This window comes from Ovis aries, chromosome 4, assembly GCF_016772045.2.
Source record: "Ovis aries strain OAR_USU_Benz2616 breed Rambouillet chromosome 4, ARS-UI_Ramb_v3.0, whole genome shotgun sequence".
Classification (NCBI taxonomy): Eukaryota; Metazoa; Chordata; class Mammalia; order Artiodactyla; family Bovidae; genus Ovis; species Ovis aries.
In genome coordinates this window covers 44,623,277-44,647,375 of record NC_056057.1, presented here as the reverse complement: position 1 = coordinate 44,647,375, position 24,099 = coordinate 44,623,277, and the positions used below count along the sequence as shown (strand labels likewise).

The window sequence follows — 24,099 nt, the reverse complement described above, 5'->3', positions numbered from 1 at the left end:
GGGGCTTGGAAGGGGTTTAGCAATGCAGTTATTTTAACGAAGGCTTAAGCAGTTCCCATTAGTTGCTTAACTAACAGAAGTGACACTCTGCTTTTGCAAGATGCATGATTCAAGCTTCGCTTTATACTTCAGCAAGCTGTCCATTCACCTACTGAGTGTGTGCATGCTGAGAACATAATTATTTAAAAGACACTTTGCAAAAGACACTTAACTATGCAAATACATGAATTAAACAAAATGAATTAGATGGTGACATTCGTTGGCAGTGTCGATTCCTTTCTAGAAATTGTTTGCTTGATGGTTTAGATGTCACGTTGTTTTAATCTATAGCACAGTCACTTTATTTTCATTATCTCTGTGGTGCTGGTATGAAATATCCATTATGAGCTTCCTTTCCAAACAGATGTGTCATGAAGTACAGCAAAAGAGGGTGAAATGTTAAGCGTCTCCCCAGAGCCTAGAAATAGGGACAGTTAGAACTTGTAACAGCTGCCATCCAAGCCTGCCTCTCAGCATTCAAATTTCATTCGACAGTGCCATGTGTCAGGATTTTACGTTGAACAACACACTGAAGAATTCTCTAATAAGAAAAATACACAAATTTTTATGAGTATTGCTAACTTTTAAGTGAATGATATACTAGTTAGGGCAAAAGTTATTACTCTGAATTTGTGAAACAGTTTAAGGAAAATTCAGGATTATTATTATTTTTCAAAGTCTCTTAAGAGTTCCCTTACTTCAGTTCAGTTGCTCAGTCATGTCTGAGTCTTTGTGACACCATGGACTGCAACATGCCAGGCTTCCCTGTCCATCACCAGCTCCTGGAGCTTACTCAAACTCATGTCCATCGAGTCTGTGATGCCATTCAACCATCTCATCCTCTGTCATCACCTTCTCCTCCTGCCTTCAATCTTTCCCAGCATCAGGGTCTTTTCCAATGAGTCAGTTCTTCACATCAGGTGGCTGAAGTATTGGAGTTTCAGCTTTAGCATCAGTCCTTCCAATGAATATTCAGGACTGATTTCCTTTCAGGACGGACTGGTTGGATCTCCTTGCAGTCCAAGGGACTCTCAAGAGTCTTCTCTAACACCACAGTTCAAAAGCATCAATTCTTTGGCACTCAGCTTTCTTTATAGTCTAATTCTCACATCCATACATGACCACTGGAAAAACCATAGCTTTGACTAGATAGACCTTCATTGGCAAGTAATGTCTCTGTTTTTTAATATGCTGTCTAGGTTGGTCATAGCTTTTCTTCCAAGGAGCAAGTGTCTTTTAATTTCACGGCTGCAGTCACCATCTGCAGTGATTTTGGAGCACAAAAAAATAAATTCTGTCACTATTTCCCTTGTTTCCCCATCTATTTGCCATAAAGTGGTGGGACCAGATGCCATGATCTTAGTTTTCTGAATGTTGAGTTTAAGTCAACTTTTTCACTCTCCTCTTTCACTTTCATCAAGAGGTTCTTTAGTTCTTCTTCACTTTCTGCCATAAGGGTGGTATCATCTGCATATCTGAGGTTATTGATATTTCTTTTACTTACTGGTAGTTCCCTTACTTATGAAAGGATAACCTTTGTAGGTTGTATACTAGTATAACTCTTTGTAGCTAGTAATTACATTATTAAAGAGACTTTAGAGATGATAAAACCAGATTGCTAATGGTAAATTCTAGGAGAATTTTATGGTAGAAGTTCCAGAATCAAAAAATGCTGCTCATGTGGTAGGGGATATTATGGTGGGATTTTGCCTCATGTGGGCCTTTCAAGAATTGCTTCCAGCCTTCAGCAATGAGTGTACAAAGTCTCTGAAAGAAGTCAATTTCAAATGCTTTCCACTGACCTTGATATTTAAGACATGTAAATAATGATTGCTTTTGCTGGGAAGGTGAACTCTGCTATTTATACTTAGTTTTTGAATATATTACACAAGGGCTCTTTGTTGTTTTCAAAAAATACTTCTCCTTGAACAATGTTTTGCTTATGTTCATATCAAAATTATTTTGTTTCCTGAGCACACACTAAAAGGATGTTAAGAGAGAAGTGAATAGAGGTGTGCGGAATGTCAGGAGAAAGCCAATTCAAGAGTAAATAAGACAGGGTAAAATATTCACTTCTAACTCATATAAGAAAATTTGCAAGCAGATTGTCATTTTATTTTATCTCACTTCAACATGGAAACTGGCTCAATTTGACATGTAGGTGGGCACTTGTACAAACGAACTAATAGGAAATTCATACTGTGCTTGGCATACAAGTTGCCTTGCAGACATCTGTAGCCTGATCTAGAAAAAGGCAGTTTCTCTCTGATACCATGAACATCTTGAAATGAAGCTAGAAAAATGGTTCTGTAAGATTTTAGAATTATTTCATTCATTTGGAAAAGATCTGGCTAATAGCAATCAGAAAGTTAAGCCAGGAAACGTGAGTCTCAGGAAAAGGGCCCTAGAATTGGAATAGGCATGTTCCAGACATTTAATACTACTGAAGCAAAAACAGCTAAGAATCCTGGGTATATCTGTTAGTAATCTATAACACAAATTGGATCAATCTGTTAATCCCAGAGTTAGGAAATATTTTATCCTGAAGTCAGGCAAAAAACAAACCAAACATCGAAAGGCTGCTGTTTCTGTGACAGGGGCTGAGTCCCTGTTGTAACTAGTAGCTGATGGGGACAGGGCAGTGGCCACTCTCCAGTGCCATTCTCCCACTGAACTATTACACTCCAGCGATGAGATTACCCACCCGCAGGCCAGAAGCAAGAGCCTGATTCCAGCAAAGTCTAATCCACAAAGGGAAGATGGAATTGTGTCTGGGAAGCTAACTGACAGAGGCAGAGCCAAGAAGCAGCAGCGTCTGAAGCCGGCTCAGGAACTGCAGGAGCACTTGGATCCCTCCTCCCAAGTCTAAAATGAATCCCGGGGAAAGTCAGTGTGATCTGTCCAAAGCATACACGGTGAAAGCAAGCACATCGGGGGCTTATTCCCGAGGCAGCCAGGACATATTCCTCTTATGGACGCTCGGATTCTTGCGTCTGTATCATTTACTCTCTGGGGCTTAGTCTTTGTTCTTCTCTGGACTATATTGAAACCACAAACAGCAGAGGACACCAGACATTGACTTCTCCGAGAAAGGAAATGGGAGAAATCAGAATAGGACTGGGCTTCATGGAAAGAACACTTGTGGCACAGGGAAATATTTGCTTTGCAACATTCTGAGTGATAAACCTAGAGAGTTCTGGGACTCAAAAACTGGGTCTCACTTCATCTTCACTAACAGGGGAGGCAGGAGATGGGTAGCAGATGTTCAGAAAACATTAGAATCACGAAAAGGACCAGTGAGGGTTTTGTTTTCAGAGATATCCCTGTGGGTTGTTCTATTTTTCTCCTTTGAAAGGGTGAAAACAACATGGGAACACGTCCTTATCTCTTTCTTTAATGGCTCCACCTAGTTCAGCCTCCCTGTTACACACAAGTCTCAATAGGAAGACAGCATTGATTTTCTATGGCATCCTTTTATTCTGGAAGTTCATAGCACCTGATCACATTTGTTCGTGTGAGACGGAAGGATCTCATTAGACCGTGGATAGGTGGACATAAGGTAAAATGCAGTGAAAACACTAACTTATATTCACGCTCACAAATTCTTCAGCATTTCCCCCTCCATGCTACCGTTATTCTCTGGGCCATCAGCGACTTGGTGGACATGGTAGCCACATCTAACCGTATTCATCTCGATCAGCCTCCAGTCTGCTCTCTAAGGGGCCAACTGAGAGATAGTCTTGCCTTTTAAAGCTAATCCAAGGATGTCAGTCCTAAGCTTAAAACCCTGCAAAAACCTCTTCGCTACACTTAAGATAAAGATCGGAATCTATAACATGACTATAGGACCCTTTAGGGTGGGTCCCCCCAACCCATGCGCCTGCTTCCTCACCCCCTACACTGGCCTTATTTCCTCCCTCATGCTTGCATGCTCCCTCCTGCCAAAGGGCCTTACTATATGCTACTGAATACTGTATATCTATTACTCTCTTTAATGTGCTCTTCAGCTAGTTAACCCCTTACTTATCTGCAATCATGCCCTGTTTACTCAGGAAAGCTTCTCTTATTGTGAAGGCTTCTCTTATCGCCTACATTTGCTAACGAAACTATGTTTATAACATATACAGAATCTCGAAATCATGCAAAGATGCACGTGGTAATTTTTACTTTTTGAAAATCTCTCTCCTGCCTGCATTCTGTCCTGTCCCAAACTCTCTCCTTATACTTCCCCCACTATTCAGAATTAGAAAAAAACAAAGGAAACTTTACCTATTTTCATGTCCTTGAGGCTGAAGTGGCTGAGGCGGAGCTGGCTGGGCAATGGGACTGTTGGGGGTGGCCGGGCTGGGCTGGGCCAGAGGACTCTGTTGGGCCAGGGGGCTGTGCTGCTGGGCCATGGGGCTCTGCTTCTCTGAGCTGGGTGCTGAAGCGGGGCTGTTGAGTTCTGCAGTAGGAAACCAAAGAGGCAAAGGAAGTCAGGTTGGCATTTGATAAAGGGCAAGAGGTGGCCAGAGATGGTTCCTCTGCCTGCTCACATGACTCAAGGCTATGGTTCTAGTTTCTGTTAGCCTTTAAGATAACAGCTTAAACTTAGCAAGTTCTAATACTCTCCTATAATTAGAATTCTTTCATAAATGATAAGGCTGCTGAACAAGGTTATGAACAAGAATCTCTCATCTTTTGTCAGAAGAAAAGATTATAATAAAAATATTAAAACTATGAAAAATAATTCAAAGGACTCTAAAACATATTCTACTTGTTCTAGTATTACTTGCTGAAGCAAAGCATTTTAGCCATTACATTTTGGTTGTAATGAGAAGTCCTACCAGTATCCTAAAGTTTGGATAAGGAATTAACCACAAGAAAACAAAACACTTCTCACAATCCTTTCTTCAGTTCCTTATTAGTCTTATTTCCTAATAATCCTCTCTGTACTCCATGGTTCTCCAGAAAGAACATTCGACAGAGGAAAGTTAATAAGTTGTTCTTTGTTAAAACTGCTTCTTGGTTTTTTCATCTGAAATTATCTCTCTGTGTTGGACTAAGAGCAGTAGAGACATATTTCATACAGGAAAAGGGGGAAGCAAATCAGGTTTTTGCAACCAATTTTGCTTGAAGTTGACTTCTACGGAATATTTTATACATAATGTTGGCTGCATATAACAGGTTAAAATGGTTATTTTTTTTCCTGGGTGACAAAAAAGTGATATATTAATGTTCCCTTATAAACCACTTTCCTTTTTCTTTGCTCCCGCCCTACATTTAAAATTTTATTTTCCACCTGTATCAGCCTTGGCACTGTGGACACTTGGAGCCAGATGATTCCAGGCTGTGGTGGGCTGTCGTGTGCTCTGCAGGATGAGTATGGAGAAGTATTCTTGTCCTTTCCCCACTGGAGAGAAGTAGCCTCCCCACCCCAGACATGACAACCAATAAGGTCTCCAGGCATCTCCAAATGCCCCCTGGTGGGACAAGATCATCTCTGCTGAGGACAGCTGTTTTATATTTAAAGTCAGGCAGCTACCTGATGCCTGCTTGTTAGACAGTCCCAGATGAAATCAGGAGATGGAGAAACCAGAGGGGTCCAAGGTGACTGAGCCCATCCCTCTGCATGTGGGACACTGTGGTCCAATCACCTGTGAGCTCCGAAGACTGAATCCTCAAGTATCAGCACTGAGTTAGCAGCCTCAAACTAGTAATGAACCCACTGTGTCTGGAAATAGTGAATTGGTGGTGAATTTATGCTCAGAATTTCGTTGCTCTTTACGGCATGGCTGTAGGTTGTGAGGCTTAGGACGCCTCAAGCCTCAGGGGGGCGTCCTTGTACAGAGAATTTCAAAAGGCTAGGTGGGAATTTAAAATTCTTATCAGATGCAACATTTTCTAAATGAGCTCTCTTTATACCACAAAACTTCCTAAAGCTTTTCAAAATCAATCTGACTTTGAAGAATCCTCCAGAGCTTAAGTGTTAACATGAAATTTTTTTTTTCCCTTCAGATTTGTAACTCTATCATCTCTGTTGAATGGGTTCTGGCTTAATACAACCATAAAAACAATACTCCAGGGACCAAAGGGAATGACTGAATAACCCGGTGCCTTGGGATTCACGCTAGTTATCTATAACACCATATAGCTTGATCTTGGAATCACTGGTAATGAGTAAATAGGATATGGGTTGCCTCCGAGTGTTACTTTTTGCAAAATTGGGTAACAACTTTGGACATTCTGATATCCCTGACCGCAGCCAGGTGAGCTCCGGGACCCCGGGTCAGGCACTCACCCTCCTGAGGAATGATGCGAAGGGTGACACTAAGACCCGCATCCTTGATGAGCTTCACGATGTCTGCATGAGGCATGTTGATGATAGACTGGCCGTTCACCGCCAAGATCCGGTCTCCCACTTTTAGCTTTGCGCAGCGATCTGCGGGACTCCCATCAATGATGCGTCCGATTTTATGCGGCACAGCTACAAAAACATCCCAAACAGAAACAGGGATCAGGGCCACTACCAGTGCAAGTTCTGCCTTTGCGTGCTTGCCGCATAGGAAACAAAGTGATGTCAGAATTCTGCCTTTTGTCAGTCTCTCGAGACTATAGTCTTTTCTATCAAATGCAGCCCTGGGCACATAGCTGAGATCAGAGTTTCTACAGTCAAGGAAAAATTCAGTGACAGGCCAGTTCCAAACACATGAACCAGAGATTCTCAAACTTTGAGGCAAATTATAATCACTCTAGGATAAAAAATACAGCTCTTTGAGTCTCATCCCAGACCTTGTGAATCAGAATGTTTAGGAAGAAGGGGAGGATACTGGATTTTTAAGAAGCTTCTCAAGAGATTCCAATACACGCAAAAAATTCAGAACCAGGGATGTAGAATACAGTACCCAAAGAGCTCATAGTCTAGAGACAAAAATACAGTTTAGAAAAACACAATAAACCTGGGAACTTATATCTCAGTTCAGTTCGGTTCAGTCGCTCAGTCGTGTCCGACTCCTTGTGACCCCATGAATCACAGCACGCCAGGTCTCCCTGTCCATCACCAACTCCAGGAGTTCATTCAAACTCATGTCCATCTAGTTAGTGATACCATCCAGCCATCTCATCCTCTATCGTCCCCTTCTCCTGCCCCCAATCCGTCCCAGCATCAGGGTCTTTTCCAATGAGTCAACTCTTCAGGTGGCCAAAGTATTGGAGTTTCAGCTTCAGCATCAGTCCTTCCAATGAACACCCAGGACTCATCTCCTTTAGGATGGACTGGTTGGGTCCCCTTGAATTTGGAAAACTCAGCAGTGGCCACGGGACTGGAAAAGATCAGTTTTCATTCCAATCCCAAGAAAGGCAATGCCAAAGAATGCTCAAACTACCGCACAATTGCACTCATCTCACACGCTAGTAAAGTAATGCTCAAAATTCTCCAAGCCAGGCTTCAGCAATATGTGAACCGTGAACTTCCTGATGTTCAAGCTGGTTTTAGAAAAGGCAGAGGAACCAGAGATCAAATTGCCAACATCCGCTGGATCATCGAAAAGCAAGAGAGTTCCAGAAAACATCTACCTCTGCTTTATTGACTATGCCAAAGCCTTTGACTGTGTGGATCACAATGAACTGTGGAAAATTCTAAAAGAGATGGGAATACCAGACCACCTGACCTGCCTCTTGAGAAACCTATATGCAGGTTAGGAAGCAATAGTTAGAACTGGACATGGAACAACAGACTGGTTCCAAATAGGAAAAGGAGTACGTCAAGGCTGTATATTGTTACCCTGCTTATTTAACTTCTGTGCAGAGAACTTATATCTACCCTCTTCTATTTCATTAAGAGGAGAAAACAGGAAAGGAAAGAAATACTTACTTATATGGGAATTATCCAGCTGATGAAGAAGTTATGACCAACTTCCTACTCAGCTATTAAGGTTAAAGGCTGATGCAGTTTTCAACTATTACTTATTCTTTCTGATTCAGTGCAAGTGGTGCTAAGATCTTGTTAATAACTGGTATATAATGTAGTTCATCAAATTTAAAATTCCACTAAGATACACCTTTCTTTTATGAACCACAAGAAAGAAAAATAGAAAAAAAAGAAAAAACCTCTAGCACTGAAACAGTAACTCCATTTGACATAGCATGTTCTCTAATTTTTGAAATGTTAAAATATGAAAAATGCGTATTACAATTAATGGAATATGGTATATGTCTCTAAAACAATGACAGTTCATTTTGTCATCGTTCATTTATATGCATGAGGAGAGCCAGGTTTGTGGGGATATAGATTTTCTAACAGGTTGACTTGTGTTCAGTGTCAGTGTCTGAGTTCCTAGAGGTTAACTATTTTGGGGGTCAGATATCAATAGTGCATGGTGTCCTTATGCATGCCCTCAAGGTGCTGACCGTATAGAAACCTGCTTCTTTTCCTTTTTCCCTTCAAGGCAGGAGCCCAGTGGGGAAACTGCCTGCCAATGACTTGTTGTACTCCCTGTGGAAGCCGGGGACTGATTTCATCTGCATAAAGAAGCAAAGATACACTTCACCATTCATTGTGCCCAGGGATGTCTGTTCCTTAAACTCTCAATCTTGTGTCTGAGACACAGCGAAAGGCAGAACGTCAACTAATGGCCACGGTAAGGAAGGACAATCAGAGAGTTAATGAAGCAGTACCTTGCTCATATTTCTGTTGTGAAAGGTTATAGGTAGCATATGAAAATATTGGCCGAGCCTGTGTCTCTGAAGTGAAGCTCATCATGTTGGAAGCTCAAACACATTTTTATTTACCATAAGCATGGGCGGCTTTAATTAAGAACAACTTACGTACAGCATACTGATGATCGTCTGAGAATCTTAGGACAATATAGTGCGCAAGCAGAAATGTAATGAAAACTCATTTGTTTACGAATTGTGTAGCATGATACTGGTACTGCCAGGTGTCTGGCCTTCAGTCATAAATAGAGCGAACTTTCATTCCTGTTTTTGCATTCTTTCGTGGTCAAGAGTATCCTGGATCAGTCAATAAATGATAAGATCTCCCCGGTCATACTAGGTAATATTGTTATCTATCCTGATCTTTAAACAACTATATGACCTTTCTGACTTTCTGTATTTCAAAAGTAAAATTAGGATAATAATACAGTTGAACTCACAGGATGGTTCTGATAATTAAATGAGTTATCATACATAAAATGACTAAAACAGTCCTTGGCATTAAGACTTGCTCTGTAAGTATTAGCTCTTCATTCATTCTTTCTATTACTGTTACTTTAAAGTGACATCACTATTGATATGTATGTGCTTGGGTACTGGCACCAGCTGAAATTCTGTCTGCATGGGGCAAACCTGTAACACAGCTAAAACAGAAGGAATACTGCTTATTACAGAGCAGTATCAGGGAAAACAGCTTCATTTGGGAAAGAGAGGTATGTTTCATGGAAAATAGAGACACTAGCTGAGGTCAAGAGTCCTGTTCCCTTTTCCGAGGTTTCACAAAAAAAAGGTGTTGCAACAATCTCTATAGGAAAACACTAACTTACAAGTAAGCGTTAATTATCCAAAAGGAAAATGAGTATAATACAGTTCTCTTCTGTATATGATGCATTATCTGCACTGAACCGCTCACACACACATACACACACTTACAACTATGTTAAAATAAATATAACTTTATCTTCAATAAATTATGAGCTACCTGACAGTGCTATCATTGCATGTTTACAGCGTAGGAAACTGGGGCATTAAACAGTCTGCGTCTGCCCAAGTTCGCATAGGCTAACCGGGGTTTAGAATTCCAGACTGTCAGATGCCACAGCCTGTGTCCTTAACAGAGCCCAACACTGCCTCTCTCACCTTCCCCAACTCCTCCCTCCACGAGTGCTCCCTGAGCACCCGGTGCTTTCATTTGGTGAGTGCAGGCTGCCGCTAAGGAGAGAGTCGTAAATGCTTCACCACTGGCCCTGATCCAGAAGAGGGCGAAAGGCAGGAGGTTTGCTTGAAGCGGTTTCTTTGCGGCAGCTCTTTTGAAAGGCAAGGAAGGAGGAGAAAGGAAGGGGAGAAGAGAGCACCAGGGAGAGGAGAAAACAGGAAAATTGGACAGCTCCTCAGATCCCATTCAGCAAGGACTTCACATTGCAGTGTCATTCCTTTGAGGCAATTTCTCTGGGTATTAGAAACAGTTACATTTGAAATGAAATTAAAAAATACATTTCAAAACACATACAAATGATATTTAGATGATTTGCTGTTTTGAATTATTCATGCCTCTGCTCCCCACCATTACTGTGCATCACTTAGAATTTACTGGGCATAAAACTCCAAATGTTTCAAAACAAGATTTCACATACACACACACAGGCATGCTATGCTGCTATTGATTGATTTCCAGGCACTGTATTAGGCACTTATTTTAACTTCTTACAGCTTCAATGTGAAACAGCTGTAAAAATTTAATAATCATGCTTATTTAACTGTTGAGAAAACAACAATAAAAAATGTCAAAGCCTACGACTTGGAAACTTGGGGTCACTCCCTTCTTTTTAAAATATGTGACAAAGTGAAAGTGGAAGTCACTCAGTCGGGTCTGAATTCTCCAGGCCAGAATACTGGAGTGGGTAGCCTTTCCCTTCTCCAGGGGATCTTCCCAAACCAGGGATCGAATCCAGGTCTCCTGCCTTGTGGGTGGATTCTTCACCAGCTGAGCCACAAGGGGCTGAAAGCAATTTGAATTATGAGAAGTGAAGGACTGCCTGGTGAAACTTAGCTTAGGAAACCATGCTTGAGATTTTAAGATGAAAGTTTCATTCTAAATATGTGTATGCTGATAATTCTAAAGCTCATTTTCACTTTATTAGGGCAGGTAGCATAAAAACTAAAAACCAAGATAAAAGAATGAAAACTAAATTCTACGACAATGTCCTGGAATGATGGAGTGGCTTACATAATATCTGAATGAGAATACAATGCAGAAATGGATGCCCCATCACTGAAGTGCCTGGCTTATTTGAATGGCTTTATTCAAATAATTTGCTATTGGCACTTACTGTCATAAAACCAGTACCTGAAACTCTTGGCAGGTGCAGACAGCCTCACTTCCCTTTACCAGCATTTCCCCTCCATACATAAGGACATCAACTGCTACTGTACAACAAGGGGTATGCTCAGAGGAGGCTCCCTCTGGAAACAAGATGCAGCTCCACTCACTCAGTTATGAGGTCTACAGAGCTTGTGACCTAAGTACTTTCTGTGCATAGTTAATGAGATTACAGAGCATGGAAGAGGCCCTGACCTTGATTTCTATTATTGGGATGAATGGTAGTCATTAATTCTCTGAGAATTGATGATTAAGGTAACTGCTGAAGTGCAGTCCATTTAGATGGCATGCCTTGCAGACATCAGCTGTCAGGCAGCAACATAAATCAAATCTTTGGATCAGGCCTCTTGACACAGTGTTCTTAAGATACACAGATATTTGGGAAAAGCTGCAATATGTCACGAGGCTTTGGGCATACTGACATTGGAAGGGAGACAACATATTACTAGTTGGAAATTTTCCTTTAATTGCAAATCACATAAATTACGGAAAAAAGAAACCCATCTTTTTCTTCTTTATTCGTTTTTGGGTAAAACACTACTGTGCACTTACACGGCAATATGTTTCATATTTTCCTGTAGATGAAGTGATGCTTTTGGCAATGCTCACCACGGCAAACTTGTGTTAGTAAGAATGTTCAGACAGAATCAGTTGGACCAGATGGTCTCTAAGTTAGCTCCAAAGGTCTGGATTCTTTGGGTGTCTAGCCATAACCACTACAGGAAGCCATGATCTTCCCTTCTGGGTGTGGGTTTCTCTTCTGGGACCTACTATGGTCTATCCAGACACCTTCAGTCAATGGACAACCAATGAGCGCTTGTGTTTTCCCTTGGGTCAGTTCCCATCAGAAGGTGGGAGGACTTTTCTTGTTCTGGTGGTGTATATTTTCGGAACCTTTTGGTGATAGATTAGTCATGGAATTTTTAGCTGCGTCATCCTACTGAAGGGAGTAGTGGATCTTCCTCCCACCTTTCCCCCGATATTTCTTTGTTGTTTTATATGTATCTCATTTCAGAAAAGGAAGAGCCTGTGACTCATGTTTACATTTAATTATTTCCTTGTTAACAGACCCCATGAAGTAGAGTTGTATATTGAGAAAAGCATTAGATGGGGAAAGTGAATTCTGCATCATTCATGTCAAACTTACAAGGGAGAAGTTTCTGAAATGAAAGTGACAAAAATAAATACTTCAAAGGCAATCAACAGTATCAATTCTCATTAGCTCACAATTCCACTAATTTATGAAGGTTAAGCAACATATCATTAGCTTAAAGAGGCGACAGAAGTTAGTCTGGGTTTAGAATCTATGACCTGACATGAAAAGAATTTTTTTTAACTAGATGATTCCAGTTGGTTTTCTTAAAATCACCTGTGAAAATTATCTATTGCCTAGTTTTAAAATCGTGGGTCAGGGTAGGAAAATCAGTAATTCTATCAATAACACACTCCTGCACAGTATCTTCTGAGTAACAGGCAAAATGCTATGTACAGTGGGGAAGACAATAATAAAATAAATGCGTGGCATTTGCCCTCAGAAATCTCCCAGTACAGTTGCATAGACCAGGGATAATCATACCAAATATTTAAAACAAAACACAAGTGGAAAATCTGTGGTGCAAGTTACAAGAGTAGAAAGGTGGGATGGATTATTGAGTCCAGGTGCGGACTTACAGAGTGATAAGGAAAAGGAAGCCACTCTCAGGAAGGGAGAGCACATGGCCCCTAGGCTAAGTGGCAGCTCCCTTAGTGAAAAACGCATGATAGTAAAGGCGGTGCCATCATATCCATGAAGGGAGATGCACAGAGAGGATGCTTTGTGGATGGGGTCCCTCCAACCAACATTATGCTTCCATGCTTCCCCGAGAGCCCAAATATGATGCCTTTGCCCAGCTTCTCCAGATATACAGAAGAGTAATTGTCACAGGATATTTCTAATATATGATGATGGATTCTGATTTCTGGGGGGGGGGCCTTCAGAAACCTAAGCCTAGTGCTAATCTTGCTCATTTTCCACCTCTCTCCTTCCTAGAAGTCCCGAATGAGAATATTCTATGGTGACAAGCCCATTCAGCTAGATTCTCTCCCTTCCTGCAGTGGGACACAATGTCCTTCAAAAGAGATTTTCTAGGTTGTCAGGGGGTGAAGATATGGGGAAAACATGTGTTTGGTATTTTTTTTTAATTGTGGTAAAATTAAGAAAAAAAAACAGACTGCATGACTTGTTTTTCTCTAGAAGTCTGTAAAATTCAGATTTCCAAAAATGAAAACGTCTTCTCTGAATTTCATAGCCAAATAATGTGCAATCCAAAACCGAGCAGCTGGTGTTTTAAGGACTGCAGATTCCAAACGTGCACTTTCCCCTCTCTAGCTCCCATGAGTCATTCTCTTGTGGCTGAACAGTTTAGTTACCCTGCAGTAGGTAACAAGCAAGATAGTCAGATGAGAGAATGGAAAGAGGGCCCTACCACTGGCATTTTGGGAAGCTAGCTGAACTCTTGTTTCAAGGGGCAGAAAGACCACCTGAAAAGTTAACCACATGGTTGAAGAGGAGTAGACCCTCATAAACCATACCTTACATTTATGCTATTATTTTCCTGACAGTGAACTGGTAATCAAAAGAAAACTCATTGCATTAGGAAATGCAATTAGCTATTACTTGAGCATCCCATCCTGGAACATGAGGTTGAGTTAGCCTCATCTTGTTTGGAAAGATTTGGTGAACTTGTAGGCACAGGCCTAGCTTCATGCATATGTGACCTATGCACAGATTTCTACACTCAAAAGGGTCTCGTGTTTGGTTCAGTGGTGCACTTTCAACATCCTCATCTTCCTAATAATTTCTAAATAAGGACATCATGTTTTCATTTTCCACTGAAAACGAACATGGATGCTGAAAATTATATAATTGATCAAATCCGCCATGAATATACAATGGAGGTCACAAATAGATTCAATGGATTAGATCTAGTAAACAGAGTGCCTGAAGAACTATGGGCACAGGTCCGTAATCTTGTTCAGGAGGCAGCAAACAAAACCATCCCCAAGGAAAAGAAATGCAAGAAGGCAAAATGGTTGTCTGAGGAGGCTTTACAAATAGCCGAGGAAAGAAGAAAAGCAAAAAGCAAGGGAGAAAGGGAAAGGTATACCAAACGAAATCCACAGTTCCAGACAATAGCAAAGAGGCCTTTTTCAATGAACAAACAAATAGAGGAAAACAACAGGAAGGGTAAGACTAGAGATCTCTTCAAGAAATCTCTAGACTTCTTGAAGATCTCTTCAAGAAAACTAGAGTTATCAAAGGAATATTTCATTCAAAGATGGGCACAATAAAGGACCGAAATAGTAAAGACCTAACAGAAGCTGATGAGATCCAGAGGAGATGGAAAGAACACACAGAAGAACTGTACAAAAAAGATCTTCTTAATGACCTTGACAACCACGATGGTGCAGTTTCTCACTCAGAGCCAGACATTTTGGAGTGTGAAGTCAACTGAGCCTTGAGTGAAAGTGAAAGTGAAGTCGCTCAGTCGTGTCCGACTGTTTGCTACCCCGTGGACTGTAGCCCACCAGGCTCCTCTGTCCGTGGGATTTTCCAGGCAAGAATACTGGAGTGGGTTTCCATTTCCTTCTCCAGGGGATCTTCCCAACCCAAGGATTGAACCCAGGTCTCCTGCATTGCAGGCAGATGCTTTAACTTCTGAGCTATCAGGGAAGGCCAACTGAGCCTTAGAAAGCTCTATTGCCAATAAAATACTAGTGAAGGTGATGGAATTCCAGCAGTTATTTAAAATCCTAAAAGATGATGTTATTAAAGTGTTGCACTCAATATCTCAGCAAATTTGGAAAACCCAGCAGTGGCCACAAGACTGGAAAAGGTCAATCCTCATCCTAATTCCCAAGAAGCATAGTACTATAGAATGTTCAAAACACTGGACAATTGCACTCATCTTCATCCATGCTAGTAAGGTTATACACAAAATCCTCCAAGCTAGGCTTCAGCATTTTATGAACCAAGAACTTCCAGATGTTCAAGCTGGGTGTAAAAAAGGCAGAGGAACCAGGGATCAAATTGCCAACATTCATTGGATCATAGAGAAAGCAAGGGAATTCCAGAAAAACATCTGCCTCTGTTCCATTGACTACACTAAAGCCTTTGACTGTGTGGATCATAACAAAATGCGGAAAACTCTTAAAGAGATGGAAAGGGGAATACCAGACCATCTTATCTGAGGAGCAACAGTTAGAACCCTGAATGGAACAACTGAATTATTCAGGATTGAGAAAGGAGTACAACAAGGCTGTTTATTGTCACCCTGTTTATTTAACATATACACAGAGCACATCATGAGAAATGCCAGGCTGGATGAGTAATGAGCTGGACTCAAGATTGCCAGAGAAACATCAACAACCTCAGATATATGGATGATACCACTTTAATGGCAGAAAGCGAAGAGGAACTAAAGAGCCTCTTGATGAGGGTGAAGGAGGAGAGTGAAAAAGCTGGCTTAAAACTCAGTATTAAAAAAAAAACTAAGATAATGGCATCCAGTCCCATTACTCATGGCAAATAGAAGTGGAAAAGGAGGAAGCAGTAACAGATTTCCTCTTCTTGGGTTCTCAAATCACTGCAGACGGTGACTGCAGCCATGAAATTAAAAGACAATTGTTTCGTGGCAGGAAAGATATGACAAACCTAGATGCTGTGTTAAAAAGCAAAGATATCACTTCGCTGACAAAGGTCCATATAGTCAAGGTTATGGTCTTACCAGTAGTCATGTACAGATGTGAGAGCTGGACAGAAAAGAAGGCAGAGCATTGAAGAATTGATGCTTTTGAAATGTGGTGCTGGAGAAGACTCTTGAGAGTCCCTTGGAAAGCAAAGAGATCAAACTAGTCAATCTTAAAGGAAATCAACCCTGAATACTCATTAGAAGGAGTGATGCTGAAGCTGAAGCTGCAATACTTTGGCCACCTGATGCGAAGAGGTGACTCACTGGAAAAGACCCTGATGCTGGGAGAGACAGAAGGCAGAAGGAGAAGGCAACAGAGGATGAGTTGGTTGGATGGCATCACTGATTAAATAGACATGAACTTGGGCAAACTCCAGGAGTTGGTGCGGGACAGGGAAGCCTGCGGTGCTACGGTCCACATGGTTGTGAAGAGTTGGACACAATTTGGCTGCTGAACAGTAACAACAACGTGGTTATATTCATAGTATATTTTGTCTTTATACCACTAGGTATCATTTCAGTGTTTGCAATGGAAGGTGTAAAAGAGAATATGGTATGTTATCAAGAAAAATTATCACAAAGGATGGTGGAGGAAGGGGCAAAAACAATTTCTTTCTCCAGTGGTGGCTGCATTTCTCATTCCCATGCACATCATTAGAAGAGATACTCCAAATAATTGCTGCTATTTATATTCTTAAAGATCTTTGATTCATTATATGTTGATTCAAGAGGCCTAAAAATTACCTTAATTCTCTTATTTCATTAAATATTCCTATAAGTCACTCATTACTGAGCATCCACTAAGCATATATCCTTCTTTCTCTTTCTTTAAATAGACTTTTACTGTTACAGACATTTTAGGGCCTCCCTGGTGGCTCAGACAGTAAACAATCTGCCTTCAATGCAGAAGACCTGGGTTCTCATGGGCAGAGGAGCCTGGTAGGCTACAGTCCATGGGGTTGCAAAGAGTTGGACACGACTAAGTGACTAACACACCACGTTTGAAGGAGTTTCTGTATTCTTTGCATACTATTTATATCCCTCATCATCTGACAAAACATCTAGACAGGAGAGTGGCAGGAGCTAAAGAAACTTCAGAATAGTCATGCCCCTCAAATCTGCAGGTGGCCTGAAAGGTATGCATGGGGGTATGTGGAGAGGGAGAGGGAGAAGATGGGGGAACACTTCCACTCTAGATATTACTGTAAAAATACATTTCACTTTATTGTATATCCCAAGAAGTCCTTTTTTTCCCTTGCTAATTGCCAGGCAGCTGGGACATTCTTTTTATTACCTGTTTTGGTCTGAAATTGATATAGAAAATGTGTCCTTCTAAGTCAAATATCAACTCTACTCAACATTTTTTGCATGTCCCTCCAAAAATTCTGAAAAGAATGCATATTTCCATCACTGAGTTAAATCAGTGACCCAAGATTTTCCCGTTATGGAGTAAAAACTAAAAATAGAGCTACTATATGACCCAGATATCTCACTCCTAGGTATATACCTGAAGAAAACCATAATTTATAAAGAAACATGTACCCCAAAGTTCACTGCAGCACTATTTACAGTAGCTAGGACATGGAAGCAACTGAACTATCGAGAGAAACGGATAAACAAGATGTGTTACATACAGACAATGGAATATTACTCAGCCATCAAAGAAACACAGCTGTGTCACTGACAGAGATGCGGATAGACCTAGAGCCTATCATGTAGAATAAGTAGGTCAGAAAGAGAAATAATATTGCTTACATGCGGAATCTAAAAAAATGGTGCAGATGAACTTACTTGCAAAGCAGAAATAGAGAACAGACGCAGAGAACAAACTTACAGATACCAAGGTGGAGCGGGGTGCTGGGATGAATCGGGAGATTGGGATTGGTACATATACACTTCTATGTATACAAGAGATGACTGATGAGAGCCTACTGTATAGCTCAGGCAACTCCACTCAGTTCTCTGTGGTGACCTAAATGGGAAGGGAGTCTAAAAAAGAGGGCACATACGTATGTGTATAACTGATTCATTTTGCTATATAGCAGAAACTAACACATTTTATATTTCAATAAAAATTAAAAAAACTAAAGTTTGAATTTATTTTGTCAAAAACAAACAAACAAACAAACAAACCCCAGGTGAATTCCTTTTGTTCTCCAAGGTGGAATACACAGTCAGTAAATCCTGAGTCTTTTTTAAATACACTCTTTCCTTTTGCTAAAGCCCATCCTATAGTACCTTCCTTTAGAAACTATACATGGGAGAAAGTAATGGTTCAGTATTTAATGTTTGAAAACTTCTTCAGCTTTACTTTCTCATTTGAAATAGAATTCTGGCTTTGAATTCTAGGTTGTATGAAATTTGAGGCTGAAAAATTCCCTTTTCCTTAGAAATTTGCTGGCATTGCTCTACTGTCTTCTAACATCCAGTGTTGCTACTAAACTCCTTAGGATTTTTTTCCCCTTGTATATAACCTACTTATTTTTCTGTTTCCTTTCAGAAATGTTTATGATTGTCCTTGTATATTTTGTGTTCTAAAGTTATACAGTGATGCATTTTGGTTCATTTCAATATGGAGACATTTCTTTTAGTGTGGCTTTAGGGAACTTTTATTATAATATATCTTTGATAACTTCCATTCTGTTTCTCTGCTCTCTCTTTGTGAAACTCTTAATAGTTAGATACTGACTTCCTGGATTGATCTGTTAATTTTATCATCTCTTTCATACTGTTTCTTTTTGTCCTACTGCCTGTGAGATTTCCTTTACTCTAACTTTCAATCCTTCTGCTGAATTTTTTACTTTAGTCAAGATATTCCCAATTCCTAAGAATTCTTTCTTTAATCATATCATTTTTTCTTTTAATAGCATTCTATACAGTTCATGGGGTCGCTAAGAGTCAGACATGACTGAACGACTTCACTGTCACTTTTCACTTTACTGCATTGGAGAAGGAAATGGCAACCCACTCCAGTGTTCTTGCCTGGAGAATCCCAGGGACGGGGGAGCCTGGTGGGCTGCCGTCTATGGGGTTGCACAGAGTTGGACACGACTGAAGCGACTTAGCAGCAGCAGCATACTTATTTTATGATGGTAATATTCTCTATGTATGTAAGTGAGTGATCTTTTAAGTTTGCTATTGTTCCATTTTTTCTTTTATTCTTTCATTAATTTGCTTGCTTTTCTGTTTTAAAAATACAAATTTCATGTCTGGTGGCCATGGTTGTTGTTTTCTATTCTTCCCAAAGGTTTCAAAGTTCTGAGCTGGTCTGAGTTTCTAAAAGAAAATGGGCAGATCAGTGCTATTCATTTCTCTTTTTGGTTTCCTTTGTCTTACAAAATGAGTTGCCATATTTTTGTCTTTAAAGTACCTCCCCCATTCATAGCCATCCTTTTCTTCTTTATTTACTACCATTTTATTGGTGTCTAAGAAATGGGAAAAGATAAATATTAATGACATCACTAATTAGAAATTGAAAATATCTTCTGTTATTTTTTGCAATCAATATGTTGGTGTACCAGTTAAAGATTTGGAATCTATTTGGGAAAAGAATATCAATATTTTATGGACCCAAATTTTATAAGTCCTGCTGTTTCCTGTAGCCCTGACAGATAAAATATAAAAGATAACTGATTTATTTTCAAGAGTTCAGAACATGTCATAAAATTACATTTCATCGACCCCAGGTATTGTGTTAAAAATGTTCAATGAAACCACACTTTCTTTCCTCTCTCTGTCTCAACTGCCTTTGAGAATTCACACCCATCAGTGTACTTGGCTTTCAGTAATTTCTCAGCAGGCCCAATAGAAATGGTTGATAGTTACAAGCAGGTGTTGCTGACAAGTCATGTTTCTCATCTTTACACAGGCAGTGTATTCTATCTCTGCCATCTCTGTTTTCCTTTTATAGCTTCTGAAATTGTGTTTTGTAAAAAGTCACTTGGCTATCTTCACACAGTTTCCCTGTTACAATAGGTAAATGTCAAAAGCAATCAGGTGCAATATCAGCTTTTCATTGTATTCCCATAAGCCCTCAGGTAGATAATAACTTCTTGCAATATTTTCTTAATGTAAACGGAAACAGATACTAACCCAGGCAAATGATCCCTCCTGAGCCAGCTGTCCTTTTCAATATGTTATCCAGAAGATTACATGAATATTTATTGGCTGCTTAGTTTCTTACGGAAGCCAAAGTTTCACCACCAAGGTAGATCACGTTTTAACTTGAAATAATGCAATTTCGCATGACTGGATAAAACATGAATAGACCCTCAAGCAAAGGGTTCAACAGCTAGAAGATCTTGATCATATATTAATTTGAAAACAACTTTCAGTGTGACCTCTGAATGGCCAAATAAATCATGTCAGTTTCCTTATTTGAAATGTGAGACCATTACTGCATATAATTTTTCTTTCTTATCCTTCTTTCTTATCCAACTATTACACATTTTAACTTCATTTGAATTTCAGCTTATATGTATTTTACCTAATCCTTTGTACTTTAAAGTATAGCAATTATATGTATTTTCATTTTTACTAAGCAGACATACATCTTCATAATAACTTCACTTGAGATCATCATCATAGGATGATTTTTATTACTCTACCATGAGAAATGATTGAGAAGTAAAAAAAACAAAGGCTGAAGAACCTCAAAATGTGTTCCCTTGTTCAAAGTGAAATACCAATTACAGTCTATAGGGAAGAGACCAAAAGTGAAAGAGAAGCTATAAGGATGGCAAAAGGATGCATGAAAAGATCCTCGATATCTTTAGTTTTAGAGAAGAAATGTAACTTGAAAGCACTACACACCTATTGGAAAAGCTAAAAAAAAAAAAAAAAAAATCAATGAAGCCTGGAAACAGCAAGTACTGGCAAGGATGTGGCTCACCTGGAGCCCTCATCCAGGGAAGTACAAAATAGAACAGTCATGCTGGAAAGTGGTACCACATGAACCAGCAGTTCCACCCCAGGATATTTACCCAAGTAAAACAAAAACCTATTTTCACACAAAACCTATATGAAAAGGTACATAGTTGCTTTATTCATAATCATCCAAAACAAGAAACCACCAGAATATCTTTCAACTGGGAATGGATAAGCAGGCTGTGGTACATTCACACAAAGGAATACTATTCAGCAATTTAAAAGGATCTGATATTGACACATGAAACAATCTGAATGTATCTAACATGAATTCTGCTAAGTGGCTATATACTGAGTAATTCCAGTTACACGGGAAAAGGCAAAGTTACAGAACAGAAAACAAATCCGTGGCTGCCTGGGCCGGGAGTAGGTGGAGGGCTTGACTTCCTTGGTTAAGGAAGTGGTTGTAGTTACAAAAACAGACACAGAATTTGTCAAAATTCACAGGCTACAGACTAAAAAGGGTACAATTTACTATCTATAATTACACCTTAAAAATGAGAGAAAAGTAAAAAAATCAGGGAGTGATAAAGAAAGGGTTTTGGGTGGAAATAAACAGAGAGTAGTTAAAAGAAGTACTGTCGAATGAGCAGGAGAAAGGAGGTGGGAAGAGGACAGTAGAGGAGGAGGAGGAAATGCTGCCTAGTGTGCATTTGGAAGGTGAACAGGACTCTTCCAGGTGGGCAAGGGTGGGGAGAGCATCACAGTCCCAGGTGATACGACTCGCAAAGGCACAGATCTATGAGTCTGCAGTGTGGGTACAGGGTTGCCACCAGCATAAACAGTTGAGCCTCAGGAAGAAGGTGAGAGGGGATAGATCATGGCAGGCCTTAGTGGTTGTGGCCAAGGGTTTGGAATTTATTTGAAGACCAAATGAGAAGTCACTAATGATGTAGGAGAGACATGATATCATCAGACTTGTTGTTTTAGAAGGAGCCCCAGAGCGGACGTATGGTTAGACTAAGGGTAGGAGGGTGGGAAGAAGGCTGGAGGCAGGGAGGACGCAAAGGCCACTGCAATGCTCAGAGCTGTGCAGCCCAACATGGTAGCTACTCGCCACAAATGGCCATTTCGATTAACTGAAAGACAATTAAAAATCTAATTCCTCAGCCACGGTAGCCTCATTTCCAGTGCTCCATAACCACACGAGCATCGCTAGCGGTTACAGTATTGTTTAGTGCAGGACAGAACACTGGCATCACTGCAGAAAGTTCTACTGCAAAGCGCTAATCTAGAGCCTCTTCCAAGCCTTGGCAGTGGCAGTAGGGAGGTCCTGATGTATTCAAGGTATTTTACTTGGAAAACATGTTTAGGTAATAGCTTGCATTGGCGTCTCAAGTATGGAAGATACAGTTGTGTATCAACTCAGCTGGGATATGAACTTAGGTACTAGGAGGCCTGCTTTAAAGCTTGTGAGTATATACACTGATTGGAGCTGAAAGTATACCTGTTAGCCTTCTCTTAACCACTAAGCCCCAGGAAGCATCACTATCAGTGACTAACTTTACACTAGCAACTGGATGTTTGTGTCCTCTCCAAATTCATATGTTGAAACCTAATCCCCAAAGTGACAATTATTTGGAGGTGGGGCCCTGGGAGGTGATTAGGTCATGAGATTGGAGCCCTCATGAATGGGATTAGTGCCCTTATGAAAGGAGCCACCCAGAGCTCCCTTATCCCTTTCACCATGTGAGGGGCAGTGAGAAGACACTGTCTATGAAGCCAGCTCTCACCAGTCTCTGAAGCTGTCAGTGCCAGGATCGTGGACTTCCCAGCCTCCAGAACTGTGAGGAATACATTTCTATAAACTGGTGTTTACAAGCTACCAGTGTGTGGCATTCTATTATAGAAGTCTGCACAGGCTAAAACACTTGGCAAACAATACAATAAAGGTTTCACTGCAAATTTAAATTTAAATACAGGAATTTAAACTATGTTTCATCTTGCTGTTCATCTAGCAAGTCTAAAACACATTTGAATGAAGACTTCTAAGTGGAAATATTCTTCTACCTCACGTTGTTTCAACTGTTCTCTGTCAGAACACCCTTTAAACTATGTGCTCTTGTTTACTGGGAGACGCTCCTCTATGATGAGTCCATAAAAACATATCTATATTGTGAATAGTCTCTGAACAGAAGGTTTTGGGCACCTCAGCCTTGAGAAAGCAGATGGGTTCACCAGGTGCCCAACATCTGGGCATGTTTGTGGAGCAAACTGTTGCCTGGCTTAGAGAAAGAGGATCTGGAAGAGATCATACTGGGAAATGAATATGCCAGTAGCAGGCCCCACTATTTAGTTAATTTTCTTTGGCACAGTGTACACATTTGGAATGCCTAGTGATCATCAACCCAGAGGAGGCTGACTGATTAATCTTTAGGAATAATTCTAACCAAAGACTGCCAATGGTTTGTTTGGGAAAAAATCCAGCATAAATGTCAAAATTATTGGTGGTCAAGTGAACAAACACAGAGAACTCTTACCAGGATTTGGTATGGCAGGGCGGATTTGGATATAGGCACTCTCTGAGTCCTTGGTGAAAGCAGGGGCACAAAGAGAAATGCTATTTATCCCAGCCCAAGTGGGAAAATATTCCTTAATGACACTCTTTCAACATAGCTAGAAAATGGGGATTAAATAACAGTACTGTGTTCACTCAACAACATGCTTTTAAAATAGTCGTCTTTGTGGAATCAGCTTTTTTTTTAATGTGGTTGATTGTTGGGAAAAAAGAGGAAAAACAAAATAACAGAGAATTTAATCCAACATGAGGCCCTGAATGGATTATAAAGAAAATATGCCTTTTGCAAAAGTGAATTATAGGCTCAGAATTTATTTGAACCTCATGGGCATCTTCTGCTGGTAGAGGCAGCTCCTGTACACCTAGTCTGGGCTCTTTTCACAGCTGTGATCTCCCTGTACCATCCAGAGAATAACAAGGACCTGCAGGACATAAGCCCAGAGGAAACAGTAGCTAAGAAGACATCCACCTTCTGCTGCTGCCCGGAGAGTCTTTGAACGTAATGATAAAACCCTCCTGAAAAATAATTCCTAGTGGGGAAAAATTATGATTTATGAGCTCCATTCAGATAAGAAAAATGGTCAAGAATTAAAAAAAAATGCAATGTGAGCACTCACAGATTTTTTTTGATAGGCTGCATTGTTCCTCTTCTTGAAAATAAATAAGAATGATGCTGTATCTCTCTGGGTTTATTATTCTTATTTTACAGTTTGCTGCTGCTGCTGCTAAGCCGCTAAGTCACTTCAGTCTGATCTTTAAATTCATTAGTGCTAAGAAAATAAAATGCTTACACTTGTTTTTACATTTTAGTC

General features: G+C 40.3%; 1 protein-coding gene across 5 annotated transcripts in view; it reads right to left on the bottom strand.

Annotated features, from left to right (window-relative positions):
- Positions 1 to 24,099, bottom strand: part of MAGI2 (membrane associated guanylate kinase, WW and PDZ domain containing 2) — a 1,505,066-nt gene that overhangs the window by 136,995 nt on the left and 1,343,972 nt on the right. For all 5 annotated transcript variants that reach the window (XM_060414641.1, XM_060414642.1, XM_060414643.1 and 2 more), the window contains 2 exons: positions 6,320 to 6,505; positions 4,309 to 4,483 (listed from right to left, as the gene is read on the bottom strand). In XM_060414641.1, coding sequence (XP_060270624.1) covers positions 4,309 to 4,483; positions 6,320 to 6,505 — 361 coding nt within the window. The remainder of the gene's footprint in view (positions 1 to 4,308; positions 4,484 to 6,319; positions 6,506 to 24,099) is intronic.